The sequence below is a fragment of the Sus scrofa genome, chromosome 8, assembly GCF_054392235.1.
Source record: "Sus scrofa isolate SSC_HxYL_T2T_F1_AM1 chromosome 8, Sscrofa_HxYL_maternal_Yorkshire_Landrace_v2.0, whole genome shotgun sequence".
Classification (NCBI taxonomy): domain Eukaryota; kingdom Metazoa; phylum Chordata; class Mammalia; order Artiodactyla; family Suidae; genus Sus; species Sus scrofa.
In genome coordinates, this window is record NC_139390.1 from 71,877,079 (window position 1) to 71,903,697 (window position 26,619).

General features: G+C 38.4%; 1 protein-coding gene and 1 long non-coding RNA gene across 2 annotated transcripts in view; one reads left to right on the plus strand and one right to left on the minus strand.

Annotated features, from left to right (window-relative positions):
• LOC146400834 (uncharacterized) overlaps nucleotides 1-26,619 on the plus strand; it is a 421,507-nt gene that overhangs the window by 28,516 nt on the left and 366,372 nt on the right. The window lies entirely within an intron of this gene.
• The window catches only part of LOC100512911 (transmembrane protease serine 11D), a 53,095-nt gene that overhangs the window by 19,736 nt on the left and 6,740 nt on the right, over nucleotides 1-26,619 (minus strand). Inside the window, exons 2-4 of the mRNA XM_013978757.3 lie at nucleotides 8,162-8,283; nucleotides 5,085-5,203; nucleotides 1,337-1,404 (exon numbers count right to left, since the gene is read on the minus strand). Of these exons, the coding sequence (XP_013834211.2) occupies nucleotides 1,337-1,404; nucleotides 5,085-5,203; nucleotides 8,162-8,283 (309 nt within the window). The remainder of the gene's footprint in view (nucleotides 1-1,336; nucleotides 1,405-5,084; nucleotides 5,204-8,161; nucleotides 8,284-26,619) is intronic.

Genomic DNA, 26,619 nt, shown 5'->3' on the forward strand with positions numbered 1-26,619 from the left:
TGTGAACTCAGAAGATAAGAAGCTCATAGCACAATCTGACAACATTTGAGGAATGTAAAAAGAAGGAATAAGGTAGCAAAGAAAACTGAGAAGGAATAACTGGAGAGGTAAGAGGAAAATCAGGGGTGTATAGGGTTGTAGAAACCAAGGGATGGTACTATTTCAAAAAGGATTGAAAGTCCAGTGGTGCCAAATACTGTTGAGAGGTCCAAGAGGAGGACTGCTGTGGTTTCTTTGGAGTTTGTGATTCAGATGCCATTTTTGAACTTGGCAAGGGCAATTGACATTTTGTGGTGTGGTCAGAAGCCAGGTTGTGGTGGAATGAGCAGTAAGTAGGAAGTGAACACAAGGAGAAAAAACACAGGTGGTGCATTCAGTCCTACAAGTATTGCAAGCCAGTGGCTGGTATAGAGACTTGCCCAACAAAGTACTGAGGTGAATGTGCACTGAACTGACTGAAATGTGTTTTGGAAAATACTCTTCCTATGGATTCTTTTAATCCTCAAACTCCTCAGCAAATTTTATCTGACCAGAGCTCCATGCTTCTGGGTACTTAACTAGGTGGCTTTACTGAAAATAAGGAAAATTAATTTTCTTGTAGTGTTAGTATTTGCGAAAGAGTATAGTTTTTCTCTCTTCTAAAGAACTTTTGTGTATTATTTGAGGGGTAGAGCAGTGTGGACATTTGAGGCATCTGTGGTAGGGTTGGTAAGGGTGGCTGCTGTTTTAGTTGGGAGAACTGTTGCATCATATCACAGGGATAGGTCCACATTCAACTAAGGCAGGAGTGGCAGATAACTAGCATGTATGCTGCTACTTCCTCTATCATTAATTCATGGCAGGTGTGTCTGTATTTGGCCATAGCATCCTTGATACTCTAACATTCCAGGCAGCCAGAAACCAAAAAGCCATTTTTGATGTTGGTTTAGTGTTTGGATCTTGAACGAATGTGCCCAGGACCATAGCGTTGCACATCTCCAGGGGGCACTGTTTACATAGACTGCATTGCCAGTGGTATCCCTTGGATTTGTATAATAGAATAGCCCTGTGACTGTGCCTTCACCCGACTGTCTTTGACCCTTTCCTCCTTTTCCCACCAAGAATCAATATAGTTCCCACCAAGAAGTAATATAGTTATTTACATTAGTAGGTATATAGACAATATCTGGCGTGTCTTGTTTTTGTTTGGCATTGGTTTTTAAGCTTCCCGTTACACTATTTTTATGGTATTGCAACACTTTGTGTAATGTCTCATTTATCGTCCATGCTGTGAACAAAGTCAAATGTACCAAATTGTATCTATGCTTATAGATTTTTTTGATGTAGTTCTACTCACCTCAGTTTGACAACATGAGCTCTCACGAACTGATTTCTTAAATTTGACTCCTTAAATGTTCTAGTAATCTGTAAAATGAAAGGAAAAAACCTCTCTGTAATTAAAGTTCTTCCTCTCCTTTCTTTTTCTGCACAATCTTGCAACAAGGGGGACTGTGTTAATGAGGAATAGAGTCTAGAGTTTTTAGTTCAGTTTAATGCAGTTCAGCACCATCTCAGAACACATGGGATCGATTTAGGCAGTTTATGTAACCTTCTAATGCAGTGCTTGTTTCTTTGTCTATTGCACAAAGATGATAATGGACAAGATGCATCTTCACTAGAAGCCATTCTAGACACAGCAGATGTTTGACTCCATGAAGACCTGTGGTATGTGATTTAGTGGCTCTTCCTAAAGGGATTGGGGCATGAGCCAGCTCAGCACTAGGTGGGTCCACTGATGCAACTTACAGTGTGTGATCCTGCAATGGCTATTCTTCAGTGGGTGAAATCAGATTAAAATGAGCAGCCGTGGAGAGCTTGATGAGAGGTGAAGGGCAGTTTTTTCTCTGTTGTTCCTGATTAATGACTTAGAGTAGATTATGTTTAGCATCAGTTGGTATTCCCTGGCTTAACTTTGCCCCTGAATCATTGCTCAGTGCCAGCAAGGATGGTCCTCTTGAAATATAAGGTTTAGCTTCACAATGAATTGGTAGTGGTTCTGTGACTGGAACAGCTGCCCTAAGATTCAGGGTGAGATGTACTGAGCTTTTGTAAGGTGGAGGTGAACATGAAAAGGAGAAGATGGGGAAATTAAATCACATGGTAAATATTGTATAAGCCAGCATTTCAAGTCAGTTCTTCTTGAGACTGTAAAGTTTATGCAGTCTCTATCCCACAGTATTGTATCTTATTTTCAAATATCCATTTCTTTAGTCTGAATATCAGAACAATCAGTTGTTAGACAAATGATAATTTTTTTCTTTCTAGAGGCCTTGAACATTTTTAAGAACTGTGAAGCTATTAGTTTTATCAAAAGTACCTCTACCCACTATAATACTGTTTACTTAAAATAGCATATTTCTTCATTGATATTTAAATACCTCTATGGCATATTTTTTAGAAAACAGTGGTGATAAACAAGCATGTATGGTCTTATTCTCTTGACAGAAAATTATATATTATGCATGTGTGATCATGCAGTTTGCATAGAAAGGTAATTGGAACATCAAAATATTAATAGTGGATATATCTGGGTATTGAGATTTTGTGTATATTTCTTTCTTCTTTGTATTTCTCACATGGCCTGAATTTTCTGCATGCTTGTGTGTTATCTTTATAACAAAAGACAGTACTATAATTACTTCCAGTTTTGTGACAAGATTTAGATAACATAATTTACTTTATAGGCCATTTTGAGAGTAATTTAAGAATAACAAATTCGATTGTATAATTTTTTTTGTCAATGGGAATTATGTTTTAAAGTTTTCCTGCATATCTTGCAAAGATGCTGGTAGTGCTTTTTAAAAGAAATTTATTTAATCATGTTTTTCATATTGCTGTATATGTTATGCTTTATGCCTTGTAACGTTTCTCTCCAAGTCAGCCTTTTGCAATTTTACATATGCTCTCTGAAGGATGAGTTGACCTAACCTACCTGATCTTTCTGGCAGGAACCGAGTGGCCTCTTTAGGGCCGAGGACATCTTTGATGTCTTGCTTTAATAACAAATAGCTGGGTTCTAATTCCCTGTGATGAAGCTGGAATTCTCAACACACACACTTTCCATTTGATCCCTTTATTAAACTGGGTACACAGCTGAGATATTACAAGATGTCTTTGTGTGGAGGTAAGGGCTTCATTATGAGGCACCCACAGACTGGCCCTCTGAGATGTATACTTCTAGTACTTTCTCAAAAAATTTAAGAATGTCCCCTGGTGTGAAGTCTCAATAATGAGTTCTCATGATGCAAATGATATAACTAAATATTTCTGTTGACTTTTTAGAACAGGTTGGGCATAAGAAGTAGGGGGTTGGGGAGGTAGATTGCTTTAGTAAGCCTAAAATGGAAGTTTTATCTGCATTTCCACATTTTCTGGAATAGTCCCTAATTCAAGCGTGTAAGCCCTTGGTTTTCTTCTGGACCACTGTAATGAGCTTCTAACTAGTCTTACTGTGTGCAGGCTCTTCTGTTTCCAATCTAATTTTTACATTTATGAACAGGAATCTGTCAGAGCCTGTTTCTATCACACTGCCTCTAGCTCAAAACATTTTGCTAAAAAATAAAGCCCTAACTTCTTAGATACACATATTCTCCTCTCTCTGCCTTGGCGCATGTTTTAGCTATGGTGTGCCTACTCATTCTTACAGCCAACCCAGAAAGTCATCTTTTATAAGAAGCTGTCTCTGATCTCCATGATTGGTATAATTTATCCTTCTACCACACAGTTACATCTGCATTGCTCTCATGTCACACACTACCTACCTACCTTGTATTATAAAGATCTGTAGGCTTGTTTAACCTCCTGTGTTAGACTGAACTCCGTGTGGGTAGTATCCAATATCTACTCCACTTTTGTGTGTGCACAACATTTGGCAGGATTGATGCTTAATAAATGTTTATTGAAGGTATAGGAGGCTCCCACCACTGATGTTACAGACTGACCCTACCTCTGCCTCTTGGCTTTCTGTTCCCCCATCACTTTGATTCAGGTCTTTATTCTGATCTTATTAAACATTTATGTAATACACCTAATTTCCCTTACTCTAATTCCATGATCACCAAGTGCATTACTTGACTTCCAGTGTAGTTTGCCTCTAGGGAACAAGCATGTTGGACAAGCAGATGCTTCAGTCCCCCAGCCATGGTAGTTCTCATTACAGAGTAACTCAGTGGCTCCCAAAGTGTGGTCCCTGGACCATTATTAGCACCAGCGTCACCTGGGAGCCTGTTAGAAATGCAAATTCTTGGGCCTACCCCAGACCTACTGAATCAGAAACTCTGACATTGGGGTCTGGAAATCTGTGTTTTAATAAGCCTTTGATATAATTTTGTTACATGCTAAAGTTTTAGAACCACTGGATTCATTTATATTCTTAGGAGTCTTAAAAAAGGTAAGGGTAAGTGAGCAACCCTGAGACTGGCCATCTCCGACCCTACAGGGCTGAGGGCCACACCCTGGTCTGTGATGGTAAACAGTGCTGAGGGTCTGCTTCTGAGGCTTCCTGGCAGGCAGCCTGTGGGCCTCCTCCAGTGAGTCTGTGTATTTTCCATGTCAATCACTGAACCAAAGGATGATGTTACCCAAACTATATTAACTTGTCCTTTAACACCTACTACCTGTGTGTTTAGTTGGTTAAGAAAATAGGAGAGAAAGCAAAATGAAAAGGATTTAAAAAGACAAACTCTAAAAAAATAATTAAAAAACCCCCCAAAACCCCACAAAAAACAAAAACAAAAAATAAAAAGACAAACTCAGGGGTAGAAATGATACATGTTAAAATTGTACAAGCATAGACTTCCAGTCTTCGAAGTCACAATCATGCAAAAATACATGTTTACTCATAACCTATTACTTTTCACTCATGATGTAAGAAAATGCACACTAGCAAACTGACTTGGAAAAAAGCACAACAAAATATATCTTTTCCCCTTCCTAGAGAAAAAAATGCAGTGCATCTAGCAGTTGCAAATATATCACAGAGTATTAGGTTTATTATCATACTTGTTTTATGATGTAATAAAGAGCAAAGACAAATATTAACTTACCATAGATTCAATTCTTCCACTCAAAGACCTATATTTCTGTGTAGCTGGTGAATTTAGCTCATCACTATATTCAACATTTAGGATTTGAAATCTACTATGGTAAAAGTAAGCTTTTTGATCTGTCAAACAAAGAAAAGACAGTCAGTTTCACATCACTAAGTACTTTAATCTTTATTTTATATAGGGTTATGAGAGGCAATGTTATACAGTTTAAAAACGTGATTACTTTGAAAGAAAACCCTAAGCTTTTTTTTTTTGTTCTGTTTTTTTTAGGGTTGAACTTGTGGCATATGGAGGTTCTCAGGCTAGGGGTCTAATCGGAGCTATAGTTGCCAGCCTACACTACAGCCACAGCAATGTGGGATCCAAGCTGTGTCTACAACCTACGCCACAGCTCACGGCAACGCCAGATTCCTAATCTACGGAGCAAGGGCAGGGATCGAACCTGAGTCTTCATGGATACCAGTCAGATGTGTTTTCACTGAACCGTGATGAGACCTCCGAAAACTCTAAACTTAATGTAAATGTAACTACAGTAAAATTTTTCTTTCAGTTTTACAAAAGATTGGCAAAACTGGAACTATTGAAAATGTAGACACAATTTAGAATAGATTTACAAGGAGATCCTGCTGAATAGCATTGAGAACTTTGTCTAGATACTCATGTTGCAACAGAACAAAGGGTGGGGAAAAAGTGTAATTGTAATGTATACATGTAAGGATAACTTGATCCCCTTGCTGTACAGTGGGAAAAAAAAAAAAAGAGTTATGGCAGAAGATGGTCCAACTGTCAGTCACGGCGATGGAGCCATCCCCATTTAAACCAAGTCATCCATAAGGTGATGTTGGCAGCCAATTTGGACAATGTGGAAGACAGAGTCTAAGGTCACTCCTATGACCTGGGCTTCCTGGTGTTCATGTCCTACTATGATCCCCTGTCCTTGAGTGTGGATGGGACCTGTGACTTGAATATGGCAAAAGCAATGGGCTTGTAGAATGGTTGGCCAGTGGGGACCTGCTGTACAGCACTGGGAACTTTGCCTAATCTTCCAAAAAAGAATGGATGTGTGTATAACTGAATCACTTTGTTGTATAGCAGAAATTATCAAAATACTCTAAATCAACTATACTTCAATAAAACTTTTTTTTAAAAAGTGAAAAAAAATGTATGAAAATCAGAAGAGTGTTATTTGAGAAATTAAAATTTTCAGAAGTAATTTTCATTCTTATTGTATTAGGGAGATTTGTAATTGCAGATTTATTCAGGAAATATTAATGTCTATAATATGTTATTTATTTATCATTAAGGAATAGCCCAAAATAATTCTGAATAGTTTTAAAAATTATTTCACATAGTGTTCTTTTTAGAGGAATTAGTGACTTGTCGTTAGAACTAAGCTAGGAAATAACCGTTCTGATAAGACAGCTAATCTGGTTGTTCAGTGTGAATTTTTTCCATCAGAAAGGGTCTTCCAAAGGATATACTAAGCTGTGTGAAGGAATAAAAATTACTAAAATACACTTGTACATATCTTAGAAACATTAAAAACATGGACATAACCTAATCTGTCTTGGGAAAAAATCCTTGCTTCCATTTGATCATTCATATACATAATTTATGCAGAGAAATAATTGGAGATCCTGGGGGAAGAGTAGTGTGGTCCTTTTTGGCAGAAGACAAGTCTTTCCAGGACCATAAGTGGGCACTGGTATACACCTTGAAGAGGACTTATTTAAGCTCCTCCCTTTGTGTTTCAGTGTGACAATACAGTGTCATTAAGAGAGAAAATTCATTAGTTTAATCTGAAACGCTGTTTGTTTTTCCTACTTTTGTAATTCACCTTGGGCATAGTTGTCTTCAGGTGATTTAATACCAAAATGTAGTCAAAAGCAAAATTTAGGCACAACTTTATGATTAGATGGACTGAAAAGATATTTCTAATTACTGAAGTAAATAAATCTGTTCTTGCTCAGTCTTCACACTCACATGTACCCATAAGCTTTCGCCCTCCCCCACCCCAATGATTTCAATAATTTAATAGGATCGTAACTGAAATAAAATAAAAAAACCCCTCAAAGTGTATTTTCAGTTGAAAAACAGATAACATATATTATCTAGTGAAATTTGACACATTCTATCTACATTAAAACATCAGAAAGAATATTCACTGAGGTATTAGTTCAAACTTGTGAATGAGAGGGTATATGCATTCTTTATATTCCTTATTTCTTGTCCTTTTTTTCCCCCTAATTTTTGTGATGTAATAAAATTAAAATAAAAATGCAAAGAATCCTTTTTTTTTTTTTGGTCTCTTCTAGGGCGTTACTTGCAGCATATGGAGGTTCCCAGGCTAGGGGTCGAATTGGAGCTGTAGCCGCCGGCCTACACCAGAGCCACAGCAACGCCAGATCCAAGCCATGTCTGCAACCTACACTACAGCCACAGCAACGCCAGATCCTTAACCCACTGAGCGAGGCCAGGGATCAGACCTGCAGCCTCATGGTTCCTAGTTGGATTCGTTAACCACTGAGCCACAATGGGAACTCCCAGAATCCTTTTTTAAAGTTTGTTTTTACCCATTTCTGTTTCTTAACAGCAAATTCATCTCCTTTCATAAAAGTTCTGCTCCTAAAATTGTTTTCAAGAGACATGTTTTGAATTAACAAATTCAAATTAGCATCTTTTATATGCAATATTTGACTTTTACAGTTGTATTAGGTTATTAAATGATGAAGGAAATCATGGTATTAATGAAAAACAAGCAAACTCTAGCATCAGAAAAATACCGAGTTTTTTTTCCCCATGGTTAGAATAATTCTTGCTTAGGTAATGTTGTTTAGTGTACAAAAAAAAAAAAAAAAGAAAAAAGAAAAAAAAAAGGCAAAATATAAAAGAGAAAAAAATACTGAATTAGGAAAACTACAGATATGAGCATATATTTAGGGAACCAAAAGTAAGGTAAATAATTATGTTGTATTAAGAAATAAAAGTGGCAATAAAAGAGAGAATGGCAAACTTTTAATCTGAATATAGTTAATTAATCTGAAAAGTGGTACTTACAGTCTTCTAATACTTACCAAAAGCTAAAAAGTGGACAAGTAGAGCTATGGTCACTGCCAGGATCACCACCACTGCGACAACAATAAAACATACTGTGTATGGATTCAGAGATCTTGAAGCTGATCGTACTGTTGCTGGCCTTTGAACAAGGGAAAAAGATCAAAGGCCACTCATTTCACTCAGAAATGATCATTCTCTGCCTTCCTAACTCTTAGCTTGCACATGGCTCTATAGAACACTGATTGGTTCTTGATGGGAATATAGTTCTGGGAATGAAACCGAACTGAATCACATGCTCCTTAAAGATTTTTATTTCAATTTTTTTCAGCACTAAAATGTTGATCTTTAGATAGTTTGATAGAAGAATAAAAAAAATATGACCTGTGGTTAGCAATGGTTTTCCCTTCTTGTACCAGTTAATGAAGTTCTAAAGAATAACAACTTTTTTCTGTTCTACTACAACTCCAAGACCCTGCATTGGACACAGCTCCCTTACGTGGCCACCAGTCTCGGGGATGTGCTGAAGAGAGATCCTTTTGGGTAGGAAGAGGGGTGGGGAGAGTCAGAATAGTCTAATTTCTCACTGTAATATTCTCTGTATCATTAAAATGGGGATATGGCCAGAGGCTGAGAGCTGAGATCCAGGAGAGTAGCAAGCTCTTGAAATGAATTAGAATGTACCAACAGCAGAGAATTTGTGTGATCTTTTTTTTTTTCACCCACAAATTCATCAATAGTTGTGTAAGTCAGTAGATTGTACTAGCACAGTATCTGGTATTATATTAGGCATATAACCCAACTACTATCTTTGTCACTGCCTCCCTTCTGACTACCACATACGCTCTTACTGCGGAGGCCACTAGAAGAGCTGAGTGTGAATTCCTGTTTTATCCCTTGTTTGCTTAGAGATCATATTGTCATTTATCTGAGATTTTCTTCTCTAAAAAAATAGGAATAATAATACCTGCCTCACAAGGCTGTTTGAAGATCCATGAGATGATGTTAGGTGTATGAAGTGTCTATTTCTAATAAGTAGGTTATCTACTAGGCTCTGAGAACCTTGAGGATAAGATGGTATTCATGCAGATATTTCTGGCACTTAATAGGATACTTGGCATATGTAGGTGGTTCATAGATTTATGATATTTCTAAATATTGCATGTGTTAACTCCTGGGTGTGTTTTAGATTTAAAAGCCTTAACAGAACTGAAAAGCTGTTATATTTGGCCAGAATATAGTCCGACTTCCATTTTTTTCTATTTGTTTTGCTAACATTCTGGTATAAGTGTGAAGGGTTACCTGCTGTGGTCTGGGCTCTACCTGACCCCTATACAGATGACAGGGCATTTCCTGGTATTTTACATTATACCACCCTCACATTGTATGCTGTGGCTCTGGGACCAATATCATTTCAGAAGATTATTGGTGGACATAGACTTGCCAACTTTCAATTTTGTTGAATAAATATATTAAAAATTACAAAAAATGACCATCCTCAAACATTATTGTTAAATAAAAGGACCTCTAGGTACAGAAAAATAGGAAGGACTTAATCTCAGAATAAAAAAAAAGATGAATAATTTAACTTTAGCCTAATGATGACTTGACATTGGTCCAGAGTCCAGCATTAGGGAATGGTGACTGTAGTAATTTTTTTGTAGGAGAAAATTTGCACTTTGCCGCTTGCTGACTTTTTGAGCCTCAGTTTGTCTGTTTGCTTATGGGTTTGTCTTGCTGATTGCACAGAGTTTGGTATTTTTGAGTTCAGTAAATGCCAGTGGGTGCTGATTGGGGGAAAGCCAAAGAAGAGCAGGAGGCAAGATACCTCAGATGTGGTTCATACTGATTGACTTACACCTCAACAACCAAGAGCTGAATGTATCCCAGAGATGAGCAGGAGTGCGAAGATTCATGAGTGTTGAGTGAAAAGTTGCTAAAAAATAGGATTAAGTTGGAAGCCAAAACCCCAAAAATCAAAAACCAAAGGCTACTGTCAGCATATACTTTAGTTTGGATAAACCTCCCATGAAAATGGCTTTAGAGCCAACTTTGCTTCAGTTCACGGAAAACGTCTTAAACGCTAAGGCTGAAAAACACCATGAGACATATGACTCAATAAACAAGGGGCGTGGAGCTCAAATTATCTTAATCCCACAAGCCATAATTAATTACATAAGAATGGGTTGTTCCACCCTGTAGGAACAGCTAAAGAAATATTTTCTCTCTTGTTAGTAGTGCAACTTGTCATTGAATTCTGTATGGGACTGATTGTAAAGCTTGTGCCAACACACACTAACTTGTGTACAATATTTGCTTTGCAAACTATCAGAGAAAATATGTTTGCTAACACTGTCTGAACTGTATTCATATGCAGTGGAAATCCACAAGCAGATACTTTGCTTTTAAAGCAGGATCCTGATCAGTAAAATTTTTAGTGCTCGCATTGAAACAGCAAAACAAATATTCAGTTGTGACATATTTAACCAGCCTCCCCATGTTTCTCTCTTTCTCTCTCATTGATTTGGAAAATTATATGAATGTTGGAAAACATATTCTATGCTTTTATTATGAGAACCTAGGTGTCAGGCATTGTACATGTTTTTTGCCAATCTTCATAGTAGTCTTAAAGGTGGGTATGATGATCCCTGTTTGGAAGATAGAAAAACTGAGGCTTAGATAGTAAATAACCCATAATTTCTCAGGAGCAGCAGAGCTTGAAATGGAAACTATGGTGGTTAGAATAAAAAACACTGACTTCCTCTGACATGCATTTCTTCCTTCACACTGTAAGAGGTGGAAAAGCTTTGAGATCCCTATGTCTCCTGACATTTCTTGGAGGAATGCTAAGAGAATCAACATCAATTGAGTGCTTATAAATTGAGTTTTAGGACTTTGTCCTTACACATAGTAAATGTGCAATAATATAATTGCTGATTTAATTTTGATATGAAAGTATACCTTACTTGAATATATCAGATTTATGTAGAAATATTAGTTAACTTCTGCCATTGACAACCAATATATAGCTGTGGATTAATAGAGTCACTTGGCAATAACTTTACATTATTCATAAGAATAGAGGAAAATGACAGGGTAATTATAAATTGAGATATATATTGTATGTATATAGCAGACTTTAAGACAATTTTGTGTCCATTTAAATAAGATTTCAGGAGTGATGATAACAAAGATTTGGTCTGTGGTTGTTGTCTCCTGATAAACATTCTTCCTCGATGATCCTGTCCTATACCTTAGTTTCAGCAAGTGTTTCACAGATATCATTTCCTAAGATAAATCTTAAGCTCAGACCTCTGTCTTTGGACTCCACACCATCATTTTCAGTTATGCACTGGATGTCTTATGAGTGTTTTACATAACAACAGTTATAAACTCCTTAAATATAACAACAGTTTAGTTCAGAATTGTACCTGCTATCTTTTTCTCCAGCCTGCATTCATGCCCCCCTACTTCTAATATCTGTGAGTGTCACTGCGAATTATCTGGTACTGTAAGTTGAAGACCCAGGAATTGGCTGTATCTGCTCCCTTTTGGTGATTTCCCACATTCAAGAGGTAGGTCATCAAGTGGTTCTTATCTTACTGCCTAAATCTTTCTGTCTATTCACTCTATATCTTTCTTAATTCTGGCTGTCAGCATCTTATGTTACTAGAAATGCCTCTTAACTGGTCTCCCTTCTTCCATTAATGAATTGGTCAATTGAAGAGATATTTAGCGAGTGCCTCCTATGTTCTAGGCAAAATTTAATTGCTGGAATACAATGGAAAAAAAAATCATAGCAATCCTAATGGTGCGGGTAGAGAAATGAGTAAGATAAGTAAGTAAATTAAAGGAAAAAAAAGCAAAGCAGTGGGAAACGGAGTGTGTACTGAGTGCTGAAAAGTGAGCTAGAGTGGCCAGGAAGGGCCTTGCTGAGGAGATGGCGTTTGAGTAAAGACCAGAAGAAGGTGAGTGAACAACCCAGGAAGATACCAGAGGGAGAATTATCTAGGTGGACCAACAGCAGTTTGAAGGTCCTGAGCCAGGAGCTCACATGGTAAATTTGACAGCTGAACTGGAGTGGAGTAAGAAAGTTAGGGTGGTGAGCATTGGAAGAAGATAAGGTCAGAAAGATAAGGAGCAGGGAGTCAGTGGTTGGAAGACTTAGGGCTTTGCATGTAAGCACTTGTGTCCTTTTTTTTTTTTTTTTTTTTTTTTTTTTTTTTGTCTTTTTGCTATTTCTTTGGGCCGCTCCTGCGGCATATGGAGGTTCCCAGGCTAGGGGTCGAATTGGAGCTGTAGCCACCGGCCTATGCCAGAGCCACAGCAACGCGGGATCCGAGCCACGTCTGCAACCTACACCTCAGCTCACGGCAATGCCTGATCGTTAACCCACTGAGCAAGGGCAGGGACCGAACCCTCAACCTCATGGTTCCTAGTCGGATTCGTTAACCACTGAGCCACGACAGGAACTCCAGCACTTGTGTCCTTATTCTGAGTGAGATGATATCTTTGAGGATTTTGAGCAAAACAGTAACATCAGATCTATTTCTTAAATAGGATCACTCTGGGCACTTTGCTGGGAGTAGTGGGCCTGGGATGGAGTGGGAGACCATTCAGTAATCAAAGTAAGAGATGATGGTAGTTTAGACAAGGGTGGTAGCAAGAGATGGTGAGAAGTGGTCAGAATCTCCATATATTTTGAATTTAGACCCTAGAGGATTTAGACTCTGATGATTCACTTATCAGTTGTGGGAAAAAGAAGAATCTAGATGAAATGTAAGATTTTTGCTTCTTTCTAATCAACTCTTTAAAAATCCTTCTAGGGATTTAAAAAATGTAAAAATGGAAATCTGACATCTCCCTCTTCCAGTGCTTCATTTGAAATTTGTCTGTAGTTCATCAAAATCTTCAGATGCTATCCAAACCTTCTGTGGCATTTAAGGCCAACCATATCACCTCTGCACTTCATCTTCTGCCACGTCTTCACCTGCCTGCTTGACCCCAGCCAGATCAAATGTCACAGCCCCTTCTGAATGTGATGTTTTTTGCCTGAAAAATGTTATACCTTAGTTGCCTTGATAATTCACATTTTATTCTTAGAATATACAGACATCTTTCATTTCTCTCCAGGTAGGTACCTCTTGCTGTCCCTCATCTGATCTCAAAATGCTCAGTGGATTTCTCCGTTATAGTCCTTGTCCTTTCATGTGCTGGCATCCACATCTAGGCTCTAACTTGTGAAAGGTGGGGACGTATCTTGTCTGCCAGGAGAGGCCCCATTCCTAGCACAACACCCATTTCAGAGTTGCCTCAGGCATTGCTACAGAAAAATTGATGAAGGACTCTGCAAACAGGGACTTAGGAAATAATTTTACTATAGTTTGTAGGGACTTTGTATAGGGTTGTTTGCTGTGAGTTCTTTTTTAAAATACTGACCAAAATGTAGATCAGAGAATAATCACTGCCATCTATTGAGTGCTTTCCATGTACCTGTCTGAACTTTTCTACATAATTTAATCCCTGTTAAAAACCCTTGTTTACAGATAATGAAATAAAAGCTTGGTTACTCAGCGAGTAAGAGAGCTGGAATGTGAATCTAGGTCTCTCAAGCTCAGACTGCAAACGGGCGCTTGAGATGGGAGGAACTTTTCTGTTAATTATCTTGTATTACTATTAATTTCTGTCCCATTTACTACCTTATTGTTGATATGAAGAAATGCTAAGCTCTGGGGAGTTCCTGTCGTGGTACAGTGGAAATGAATCTGGCTAGGAACCATGAGGTTGCAGGTTCGACCCCTGGCCATGCTCAGTGGGTTAAGGATCCAGCATTGCCATGAGCTGTGGTGTAGGTTGCAGATGCGGCTCAGATCCCGTGTTACAGTGGCTGTGGTGTGGGCTGGCAGCTAGAGCTCTGATTAGGCCTCTAACCTGGGAATCTCCATATGCCATGGGTGTGGCCCTAGAAAGCAAAAAAAAAAAAAAAAAAAAAAGGAAATGCTAAGCTCAAAGATATTTTTACAGACTTTGTATTACAAGATATACAAACACATCTATGAGTGTGTGTGTACATGTTTACATTACATTATATGTTGGAGCTAGGAAGAACATGAGAAACGGTTCCAAAATAGAGAGATTTACTCTACTTTATCCCCTTTCATTAACTCTGGGTGGTTGTCATAAGGAGGTAATACAAACTGTCAAAATACAGTTTTTAAGTTGAGGAACAGTTTGTTCAAATAAAGTCTTGAAAGACTTGGAAGCTCAATGGTTTAAAGCAGGTGAAAATAGAGTAGCTTCTCTTGAATTTGAATTGTGGGAAAAGGATCCCTTTCTGTTTTCAGCAAATCACTGAAAACACATTTATTTATTTATTTTTAGTATTTTAGTCCAACACATTTATTATTTATTTCTTAAGTTTTTTTTTTTTTTAATTCTTGTTAACCTTAGGTATGTTGTAAAAAAGAAGAGAGGCTTATTCAGGATTGCACAAATGGATGATGACAGAGTCAGTGCCATCGTTTTAAGACTTCTTGAATATGTTTGTTTCACTAACTGTGATGCATTCTGAAAACTGTGGTTTCCCTTGTAAGCTAAGACTCCTATCCTGGAATCACAAATCCACAATACTTACTTTATGGGGATGCACCTTTGGAAGGTACTACCTGACTTTCTTTTAACTCAGTGATTTACATTCCAATTTATTTTTATTTTTGGTAACATTTAAATAAATTTATATTCCTCGAAGATATAAATAACCTTATACTTCTTGAGGATACAAGGCTGGACAAGTGGCAGGGCGCCTGAGCAAGCCTATATAATGCTTTTGTGAGAATTAGGAAAAGGCATGTTCCCTGGGAAACGGAGACAATTATTCAGGGGTATTCCTTGTGCTGCATGAAGCTCTACTCTGGAGCAGACAGCTTATCAGGGAGCGTAGGTGCCATCTCAGCTTCCAGTTTACCTCTGAGCCAAGCATTTATATGTGTGGCACAAACTGCAACTGCGTATAGCAGACCTGAGATGATGTGTCAGAGCTCTGAAATCTGCCACTTATGGGAAAAGCCAATCTGAGATTCAAATTCTTCTCATAAAGTTTGCAGATTGATACAAATGACTAATAGGTATGTATGTAAGCCTGTGCATATGTATGCACATGTGCAGTGGTTGAGTTGAGGGTTGAAGGTTCAGGAGAACCTACTGCCAGTGAAGCAAGAGTGTGGGCTAATTGCTTCACAGGCCAGTTAAATTCTTTCTTTCCTAGGACTCAGGCTCTACCCTGAAACTCTGGCTCTTTTTCTTTTTTTTTCTTTTCTTTTTTTTTAGGGCCACACTCATCTCAAATGGAAGTGCCCAGGCTATGGGTTCAATCGGAGCTAAGCTGCTGGCCTACACCACAGCCACAGCAATGCAGGGTCTAAGCCGCATCTGTGACCTACACCACAGCTCACGGCAACACTGGATCCTTAACCCACTGAGCAAGGCCAGGGATTGAACCTGCATCCTCATGGATACTAGTCAGATTGGTTACCACTGAGCCACAATGGGAGCTCCCTCTCTGGCTCTTTTTAACAAATCTAGGCCACAGAATCAACCCTGTGAGAAGGTGTGACCACAAGAAGACAAATCCATCTTTGTTACTGGTAGAAAAATAAATTCCTTCTCTACGATACTCTACTTTTACTTTGTCTAACTGGTTCTAGACTTGAAGGAATCTTTCATATACTAGAAGTTCATGGATATTTTTTCTCTATTTTATTATTATTACATCATTGAAATATATAAGATGCTTTATAGAAATTTTACTTGATTTTAAAACATTCACTGGGTTCTAGTGTTTGAGGATATATCTTGGGCTGTATTTTTTTTTTTTTTTCATCTTTTTGCCATTTCTTGGGCTGCACCCACGGCATATGGAAGTTCCCAGGCTAGGGGTCTAATCGGAGCTGAAGCCTCCGGCCTACACCAGGGCCACAGCAACGCTGGATCCGAGCCGCGTCTGCAACCCACACCACAGCTCATGGCAACGCTGGATTGCCAACCCACTGAGCAAGGGCAGGGATCGAACCCGCAACCTCATGGTTCCTAGTCGGATTCGCCACCCACGGGAACTTGCAACGATGGGACCTCCCTCTTGGGCTGTATTAAACAATTGTTAGAGAAGAGAAAAATTGCAGTTTATGCTTCATCACAGTGTATAAAATTTTAATTTATTTGGACCTAGCTATGTTGAAAAAGAGTGATATATTCTATATATCAATTCTGTATTTCTGCAATAAGTAAGGAAATTCAAAATAATTTCTTCTTTTTGAGATTTCCTTCATTCTAACATCAGTCATGTTTTTTAAATGAGATATAAAAGATTCCTGTAATTGACTTTACACTTAGGAGCATACTGTTTGTTTATTTTTTTATTTGCTTATTTATTTAGTCTTTTTAGGGCCACACCGGTGGCAAATGTGGAGGTTCCCAGGCTACAGGTTGCCCAGGCTACGGGTTGAATTGGAACTGTAGCTGCTGGCCTACATCAGAGCAATGCCAGATCTGAGCTACATCTGTGACCTACACCACAGCTCATGGCAATGCCTGATCCTTAACCCACTGAGCGAGGCCAGGGATCAGACCTGTATCCTCATGGATACTAGTCAGATTCATTTCCTCTGAGCCACGATGGGAACTCCTAAGCACACTGTTTAAACTGGAGCTGGGAGATATGGATTCAACTATTGTGTCAAATCTAAGCTATGAGATCTCATGTAAGTCATGGCTTTTCCAAACTCCCATTGTCTCATTTTTGAAATGAGTAAAACAATACCCTCCCCATCCAAAAAGAACCAAATAAAACATATGTGACAGTTTTCTATAAAATTTTTCAGAATTTAAGACATTATTATAGGGACAGCTAAGGTATACCAGAAAGATTATGCCAGTAACTGTTGTGATCTTGAGTCTTAGTTCCCTTAGCTATATACAGGTGATACTAATACCCACCACATATGATTTTGTGAGAATTAAAGCAGATAATACGCATGCCATGTACAGTGCTGAAGAAGCACAAGGCACCTTTGGAGTAAGATAAAATTCTTTTCGTTATTCAGTTTATTACCCCACGTCCATATTTATAATATCAAGAGAAAAATTGTGCTCCATTTAAAATGTTAAACTTTACCTATTTTTCTCTATCTCCACTTTTATTTTATGCTTCGTACTCATAGATGATGTCTAATTTATATTTTTAGTTGTAGCATTTTTTATGAGCCCTAATTTCTTCCAAATGACTCCTTGGTATTATCACACATATACCAAATAAAGAACATGTCCTCAGCTGTCTCCATTGAAGTACTTTTTGTAGTAGAAGAAAGTTGATATTAGTTTTCTACACTTAAACTATAGTCATTATTTTTTTTTTCACTTAGAAATATTCATTGGTTTTACATACCTGTTATTTTGCCAGGCATGCAAAAAGAATTTAAGCTCTTTAAATAACTTTAGAGTGATAGGTAAAAAGTGGCACATAAGCCCTCCAAATGCTATAAAAATTGAGAGCTCAGAGAAGTAACTTTTGGTTAAAGGAAGAAGGAATTGTTACCAATCTTCATGGGACATGCGGCATGTGAGTTGTGCTTTGCAGGATGGGCAGGACTTCAGCGTAGATGAAGAAACAGGCACAGAAGAGATGGAAAGTACAAAGTGTGCTTGGGAAACAGCAGTTGCATCTGTATTTCCCTTTTAGGCAAGTAAAGGGAAAATAGTCTGGAAAAATACTATCAATTGAGATTATAGAAGACACTCAGTGTGATGTATTTGGGGTCTTTGCTTTAGGGAATCACTGAGGGTTTTGAAATGAAGAGCTCTGAGAAAACAGCAGTGTTTTAGAAAGGCTCATCTGGTGGCAAGACTGGGCTGCAGTGGGAGGGAGTTGGGAGGTAGTGGTCTCACTGTGGAGACTCGCTCATTAGCCATGAATGGGATGGGACAGGCCTAGGGTCCTGTAGGGACTGCGAGGATGGAAAGGAGAGATTGAGGAAGACACAGATCGTGGAAGACTGGAACCATTACCCCATACAGAATGCAGAGCCAGAGGCAAGAGAAGCAGCCCAAGATGAGACCTTGAGGGCTGAGTCTGAGTAACTTAGGGCTTGGTTCTATTAGTTCCATGAATATACAATTTGAGTTTTTTCCATATATTTTAATAACATGTAGTTTTAGTAACTAGTAGTGTTTGTATGGTAATTCCTGGCAGTTATCTGAAAAGGGAAGTCTAGCCTGGGAAAATATCTTGGGACTGAAGGTATCCTTTTCTTTTTTTCCCCAAGCATTTTATTTATTTTTATTTTTTGATTGAAGTAAAATTTATTTACAGTATTGTGTTAGTTTCTGGTGTACAACAAGCTGTGAATATTCTTTTTCATATTCTTTCCCAGTGTGGTTTCCTTTTTGAAGCAATTATCTGAGAAATAGTAATTTAAAGCTCTGAAAAAGAGCGTATGAAAGCAACCCATCTAACTACATTTGGATTTAAAAAAACTACAGTGTAAATGTCTAGGTAGATATGCAGATACATAAGAATTTGATTTCATAAGAAACATCCAATTATTAGAGCCTTGGGTATCCAGTAATAAGGAAAAGCCCTTGGCATTATGAAAATCATTGTGAATATATATAAGTTAGGCAGCCATCAATTAATATTTATTAAACACATATAATCACACCATTGTCCTAAGTGAAATAATTTTATGTGTGAGACCAAAAATGCATTGAATCATGACTTTTTGTGGCTTACAAATAGAAAAGAAAGAATTACAAAATTTTGTCTGTACTGCTTTTACTAGCTTATGCTTTAAAGAGGTACATATAGTCAAGTGAATGAAACAACATAAGTAACTACTCATGCTGGGTGATTGAACATATGGTAATTTAAACTGTCAGTTGATGGTTTAATGGAGTAGGAGTGGTCCTTCAGTAGCCGATTATTTTGGCTACTTAAGGCGTGGTAGTATGAGACCCAAGTCAAAGGTTTCATTGTAGATTTTTCCCACTTATTCACAGCTATAGGCTGAGCCTTTGCTCTTATTTGCTGTTCTAAAAATTTGCTTATTTGCTATTTTGCAAGCGTGTTCTTTTTTGTAGTAACAGATCTGCCCCTCTTACCCCATAGAAAGTAATAGAGTTGAGCATCTAATTTAAACAAGATGGTCTTGGCACAAGCTCTACCACCTGAGGTGCCACACTGATCACCCTGATGAAGGCTTCCTGCTGAATGCCATAGGCTGTTCTTGCATGGGACTGCATTTTTTTTGTACATTTTAACACTATCTAGATCTTCAAGATTAGGACTGCTGAGACCGAAATATTTATCAGACACCCAAAATAACCCTTTTGTCTCAATTTTTTGGTGCTGCATAGTGATGCTACTTCTAGGTATTTCTAATGTGACTCCACATTTCTTTATATCTCTGACCCTATCTCCTGCTTCTCTGTCCACCTCCATATTCTGCTCCAGACTTCTCTGCTGCTTCTCTAGCGTGACAGGCTCTGTCCACCTCGGGGACTTTGTGCCAGCTGTTCCTTCTCCTTGGAACGCTCTTGTACTAGTTTCCCCAGGACTCACTCCCTCTTTCTTTCCTTCAATTCTTTGGTAAATTGGCACCTTCTCAATGACAGCCTCTCAGTGAGGCATCCCTGTTTAAAATTGCTTCCCCACCCACATCCTCTCTTCTTGCGTTATTATTTTGCAGAGCACGTAGAGCCTTCTAATAAACCATATTACTTGTTTAGTTTATTGTCTGTCTCCCCCAACTCCATGGAGGCAGGTATTTTCCCTTCCTTCTTTCTCATGAATAATGTATTTATTTTAAGATTGGTCCCATTACTCCGTTTTCTTTATATTCAACATATTCAAGAACTATTCCAAGGAAGGCTTTGGCCAGAAGCAGGAATTGATTCTGATATTGAAAAGACTAGAAAGGAATGTGACATATGCCAAAAACCAGGAGTCTCTTTTCATAGGCTGATTTCACAGGCCTTTTCAGGGAAAGAAATTCTTGACTGTGAAAGCCTTATTAAAAAAAAAAATTGAAGTTTTTTTCCTTTTCAATCAGAGCTCCAATAAAGCCCTGCACCCATAATTTTAAAGCAATATTGTTTCTGATCACTGCTTGATATGTATCTTAACGTTAGACTAAGGAAGGAGTGGTATATCTGAATTGTCCCACTCATGTTTCATTTTCCTCAAGCAGGTGGTCTGGTTAAGAGAATGGAGTGGACTGTTGAGGAAGGTTTGAGGAGGGCTGCTGGACACAGATCCCTAAAGCTGGCCAGGTTTTCTTAACTCAGCATATACCTCCATACTCAGTAATACAGTTGGCCTTGCATAATTAATTTGAAGATTCTTGACTAACAGTCGCTTAAAGACTTAAAAGTGTATTCTGATAACTGCTCAGCTGAACTTAATATCCATTTGCTTTTATAAGGAAGGCCAACTTTGCTGGACTGTACAGCTGTCCAAAGGGTAAGTTCTGCATTTGTAACTGAGATTATGGAGCCTTTTCAGTGTGCCCACAGACTCAGTGGCACTGTGGTAAACTCCTGCACTGTCTGCAAAGGTGAGCCTGCCTAGGGCATCTGAAAACAACAGAACAAATGGAAGTACTTCTGGAACTTTACAATGCTGATATTTTAAGAATATTTCTCTAGGAATCCCTCAGTTCATAAAGTGATGGGAGCAATGCTCTGTTGACTGGACCACTGTCAAAGAATGGGTACCTGGTGTCTCAGTACTAACAGCTGTAACAGAGAGAGTCCCGACTGACTGTCTCCTTGCTGATGGATTTTTTTTTTTTTTTCTTTTTGCTATTTCTTTGGGCCGCTCCCGCGGCATATGGAGGTTCCCAGACTAGGGGTCGAATCGGAGCTGTAGCTGCCAGCCTATGCCAGAGCCACAGCAACGCAGGATCCGAGCTGCGTCTGCAACCTACACCACAGCGCACAGCTACGCCGGATCGTTAACCCACTGAGCAAGGGCAGGGACCGAACCCGCAACCTCATGGTTCCTAGTCGAATTCGTTAACCACTGCGCCACGACGGGAACTCCATGATTGATGGTTTTTTAAAAAATTGTTATTATGATTGATTTACAATGTTCTGTCAATTTCTGCTGTACAGCAAAGTGACCCAGTCATACATGTATACCTTCTTTTTCTTACATTATCCTCCACCATGTTCCATCACAAGTGACTAGATATAGTTCCCTGTGCTATACAGAAGGATCCCATTGCCCATCCGCTCCAGTGCAGTGGTTTTCATCTACTAACCCCAGGCTCCCAATCACTGCCTCCCTCTACCACCCCACAAACCTAAGTCTGTCCTACATGATCTTTTCTTTTTTGTAGATTAATGTTAAGGAAAGCTTAGCACATAGAGGGCACTGCTCTTCCATGTTGGTATTCTGTCTGAGCTCTAGAAAGTGTAGGTAGCTATCGACAGGGCTATTGAGCCCACAGTAGCTTCAGAGCAAGAAACAACTATTTAGGTGAAGATTTGCTTCCTTGTCTTTTTTCCTCCAAATACTACTTTTTCCTATCTTGACTTAGTTTTCAAAAACTAGATTTTCTTTTTCCTTTCCCTTCTCTTTATTCTTTCCTTTTATTTTCTTTCCTTTAATTTTTTTAAATTGAAGATGATCTTTAACCTTTATTGGCACCAACGCTATTTTGTCATATTTCTGCAAATTTAAAAAAAAACAATACTGTAACTCTGTGATTTTATTATCAAAATGGTGTTTGAAAAAATGTGTATTTTAGGTTAATTTTTAAAATTAAATGTGTCTATTGGGATAATGAAAATATTCAGAAGTTGAATTTTGGTGATGGTCTCACAACTCTATAAATATATTAAATATATTGTATATTTAAACAAGTGAACTTTATGATACCTAATTACCTTTCAGAAAGGCTGTTCAAATTATCTTTTAATGATTCTGAACTTACTGCAATAACAGAATTACCAGATTTTCAAAGAATAATCAACTTAAACTCACAGAGACAGAAAAGGACTCAGTAACCTATTCAGTTCAAGTTTCAGTGCCATTTCCTTGAGAGCAGTTCTCAGCTAGGTGTTGGGATATAGTAGTATGTTATTGTTAATAACAACAATAGCAAGCACTTTGTTACAAATACTAGTTAAAGCATCAGAGTTTTGAAACGATTTACTTCTTACACAATTTAAAGCAGATAGTTCTAGCATAACTTTCTTATCACTTTTTTTTTTTTTAAAGGGGAGTTTGTAGTAGTACATTGGGAATTGTTGCTTATAAGCCTGGTTAGATAGAGTCACAGGAGTATGTCACACATATTACTGTTACCTGTCAGGGTGGGAAAAAAAAGCTGAGAAGTCTTACAGAAAAATTAATATTTAAATCCCAGCAGCCAAATGACAAAAAAAGAAAAAATTGATTTTTTGCACATTACCCAGTTCTCCTCTTTCTTCCTTTCTTATGCAGCCTGAACTAACTAGACAGAAGTATGTCCCAAACTTACCTGAGCACAGAAACATTTATTTTTAAGTACCTAAAAATACTGAACTCAGTTAAGAAGGTGCTCCTCTGTGAGTTTGAACTTGCCCAAGGCACTAAGTTCTTCTGCAGGAGAGGACTGGGAACTCTGCTGCACAGCCAGTTTAGAGGGTGTGCTCATTCACATAGGAAGACACAAAGGTATGGCTTGTTGTACCGCTCTCTATTTTGGATACTTAGGAGACTGTCCCTGTTTTAATTGCAGTTGTATTCTTTAGTACTTCTTACATTTGAATGTGTTTATCAATTGCATGTTAAAATGCAAGTTTAAATTTAGTGAATTTGGGGTTGGGCCCAAGATTCTGCATTTCCAAGCTCCCAGGTGACGTTGATGCTTTTAGTCCAGGGATCCCATTTTGTATAACAGAGGTTTAGGTACAGTTAGATCAGAGTAGCTCTAAGACCGAACAGAGTGATTTTTATTAAAGTCTTCCTAATTTCTTCCCTGTTTCCTAAAGTCCAAGTACAGAGACAATCCTTTTCTGCTATAAGATCATTATGAAATGCCCAAGACCTTAACTTACTGTTTTGTCAAAATAGACTGACCCTAACATAAAACTAGATGTCATGTGCTTCCTATAGGAAATTGGTTGAAGGATTTAGGGGCCCTTATTCCTACATACATCAGTGTGACCTGATTTGTGATGCTAAATTGAAGGTATCAGGTTCTTTCTTGTTTCATTGTTTCTACAGAATGTGTCCCAGTAAGATGAGAAATTTGGGACCTCACACTCCAGGGAAGTGTAAGGCAGCATTATTTTGCCCCAAATGTTTTCATCCTCCAGTGTTTGATTTGGCTGTTATATACAGACCCAAATATATATAAAAAAAAAAACTAACAATTTGCAAGGAGACAGTCCTGCTTTTTTGGTTTTTTTTTTTTTTTTTGGCTGCATCTAAGCATGTGGAAGTTCCCAAGCCAGGGATTGAACCCTCGCCACAGCAGTGACAACTCCAGATCCTTGACCTGCTGTGCCACAGGGAACTTCACAATCCTCTTTAATTTGTATGGAAAGACAAATACCAGGTTTTTATCACTGCTTACTTGGGGGTGGGAGGGAACAGGGAGGCCAGAAAGGAGGTGCAGTGAATGATAGGGTAGAAGAAAGAGAAGTGTTTCATTAAAGGCTTAAGTAAACATGTATTAGTAAAGGGTCTAAAGCAAGAAAGATGTTTTAGCACAAACTGGATGGAGTAAGTTAATGAGAGATGACAGAATAGAGAATCCACAAAGTTATTGGAACTGTTCTCTCAGGGCTGCTAGTTAAGGATTATTACCAGTAACTTGGAAGGAATGGAGACTGAAATCAGAACTCCATATGTATATATCAGGGTTAGTTCTATTTAACTATATCCAGTAAGTGATAATTGTTCTCACAGGAAAAAAAAAATAACTTGTCATGAATCATGAACCAAACCCAAGATTAGCTGTTTTCAAATGCTCTTGAGTAATATTTAGTTGCATCAATATGTATTTGAAAACAACATCTTGTATTCAAACGCTTCAGGACTTAATCCTGGTGGCTTCTTGCCCAGATTTTTTGAAGAGGAGAGTTGAGATCCTCAGTATTATTTTCCCAGGATGATTTTGTGTCATAATGAAATGAGCAGAGTTCCAAGGTCAATGGCAGTAATTTTTGAAGTCTACACAATAGAATGTCTACACAATAGAATGTATTCCTCAGAACTCAGTAAAAATGCTGCAGATTTCTCTTTGATCTTAGGAAGCAGTCTGTGTAGCAGGAGGGAAAGCACTAATGAAGAGATTATTAGGCAGATCACTTCCCTCTACTTCAGCTTTCTCCTTTGGCATCGAATGAAGAATCAGAGAATTTCCTTATCACTTTCACACTGTTCTTTCCTTTCCCTGCTTCCCATGGATGGCTCCTTCTTGCTCCATGACCACTCCGTTAGGTAAATTCCCTTCTCTGACACACTCTCAATTTTTGCAAACACTTTATTTCCTTAAGAATGTCTGTCTAGAGGAGTTCCCACTGTGGTACAGTGGAAACGAATCCGACTAGGAACCATGAAGACGCAGGTTCGATCCCTGGCCTCACTCAGTGGGTTAAGGATCTGGTGTTGCTGTGAACTGTGGTGTAGGTCTCAGACGTGGCTCATATCCCACATTGCTGTGGCTGTGGTGTAGGCCAGTGGCTACAGCTCCGATTGGACCCCTGGGAACCTCCTATGCCGCAGGTGCGGCCCTAAAGAAGAAAAAAAAAGAATGTTTGCTTACTAGTTTCTTATCCATCTGTCCCCACATCACCTCCTGCCCTCCTCGGTGGAATAAGCTCTGTGAGAGAGAGACTACAGTTGAGAGCAGACTCTGATGCTGGGCTACATGGGTTCATGTTCCACTTTCTTTTCTTTTTTCTCTTTCTTTTTTTTTTTTTTTGGCTTTTTTTGTTCTTTTCAGGACTGCACCCCTGGCATATGGAGGTTCCCAGGCTAGGGGTCTAATTGGAGCTGTTGCTGCCAGCCTACACCACAGCCACAGCAGCGCCAGAGCCGAGCCATGTCTGCGACCAATACCACAGCTCATGGCAATGCTGGATCCTTAACCCACTGAGCGAGGCCAGGGATTGAACCCTCAACCTCACGGTTCCGAGTTGGATTTGTTTCCGCTGCACCACAATGGGATATGTTCCACTTTAAAGAGATAGCTGCTGTGCGACCTGGGGTGTAACTGCTCCTCACTTCCTTCTCTATAAAATGGCGGTAACAGTAGTACCTACCTCCAGGTTGTTGTGAGGATAAATACGTTGAAATTATGTTAACCGAGCTAGAATATGGTCTGGCACTTGGCCCTCTGTCACTGTCCAGTCAGTCAAATAAATGAAATAAATGGGGGGAGGTACTGACTGTGATTAGCTCTCCATGTATCTCCTGAAGTTTTTGATGGTCTGTTTTTAAGTGTATTTATACAATGAGAGAATGGCTTAGATGGTGGAAATGAGGCCTGTTTACTCTGTGGACATTGCTGTGGCTTCTCACGTGGGCATGGAGAACCAAACACATGAAACATTCCTTTCTGTCTCCTGAACAGATACATCTATTTACCCTGTTTTTTTCCTTTTTTCTTTTTCTTTTTTTTACAAGTAATATAGAAAGATGATATAGTACAATAATAACAATGATAAGTTTTGTAATCAGTCAGACACAGTGTGACCATGGAAAAGTGGCAAAAACTTCTCTGAGCCTTAGTTTCCTCATTCATAAAATGGGGATAAAACATGCCTCAGAGGGTTGTGAGAATTAAGTGGGATCCTGTTTGTAAAGTACTCAGAACTCTGTCCTGTATTCAATAAATGGTAAATTATACATTCCTCTTTTAAGTAGACCCCAGCTTTAGCTGCAAGTAGTATCATTTTTTTGTAATGGCATTTTGTAAGAGCAGTAACATTCTACAAAATCAAAGAATGTTAGCAGTGGAAGAGAATTTCGGTAATATCCATTCCAGTGTACCCATTATCCAGTTGAATAAACTGATCTAAAGAGAGATTAAATGGTGGTACTGAGCTGTCTCCTGATTTTTTTCTCTGTGTTCTTTTTCTGAGGCTCTGTCTGTCTGTCTATCTTATCTAACCACCAGACATAGTAGACACTCTATTAACATCATGTTTATTGAATGAATGGTAGAAAAATCAATAGATATTGAACACTTATTACACCATTCTGTTAGATACTGGAGACATTTAAAAAAATAGCCAAAGAATTGTCCTTTTTTTAAGGCACTCATGACTTTCAGAGGAAAGATAAGATATGGCCCATTAGCAGCATTTCATACCCTTGATCATTCCTTTTTATTGAAACACTCTTTTTCTATTGATTTTCATTATTCCACACTTTTTTTTTTTTTTTTAAAACCCATCTGATTCCCCTTTTAAATGTGTAGTGCTGGTG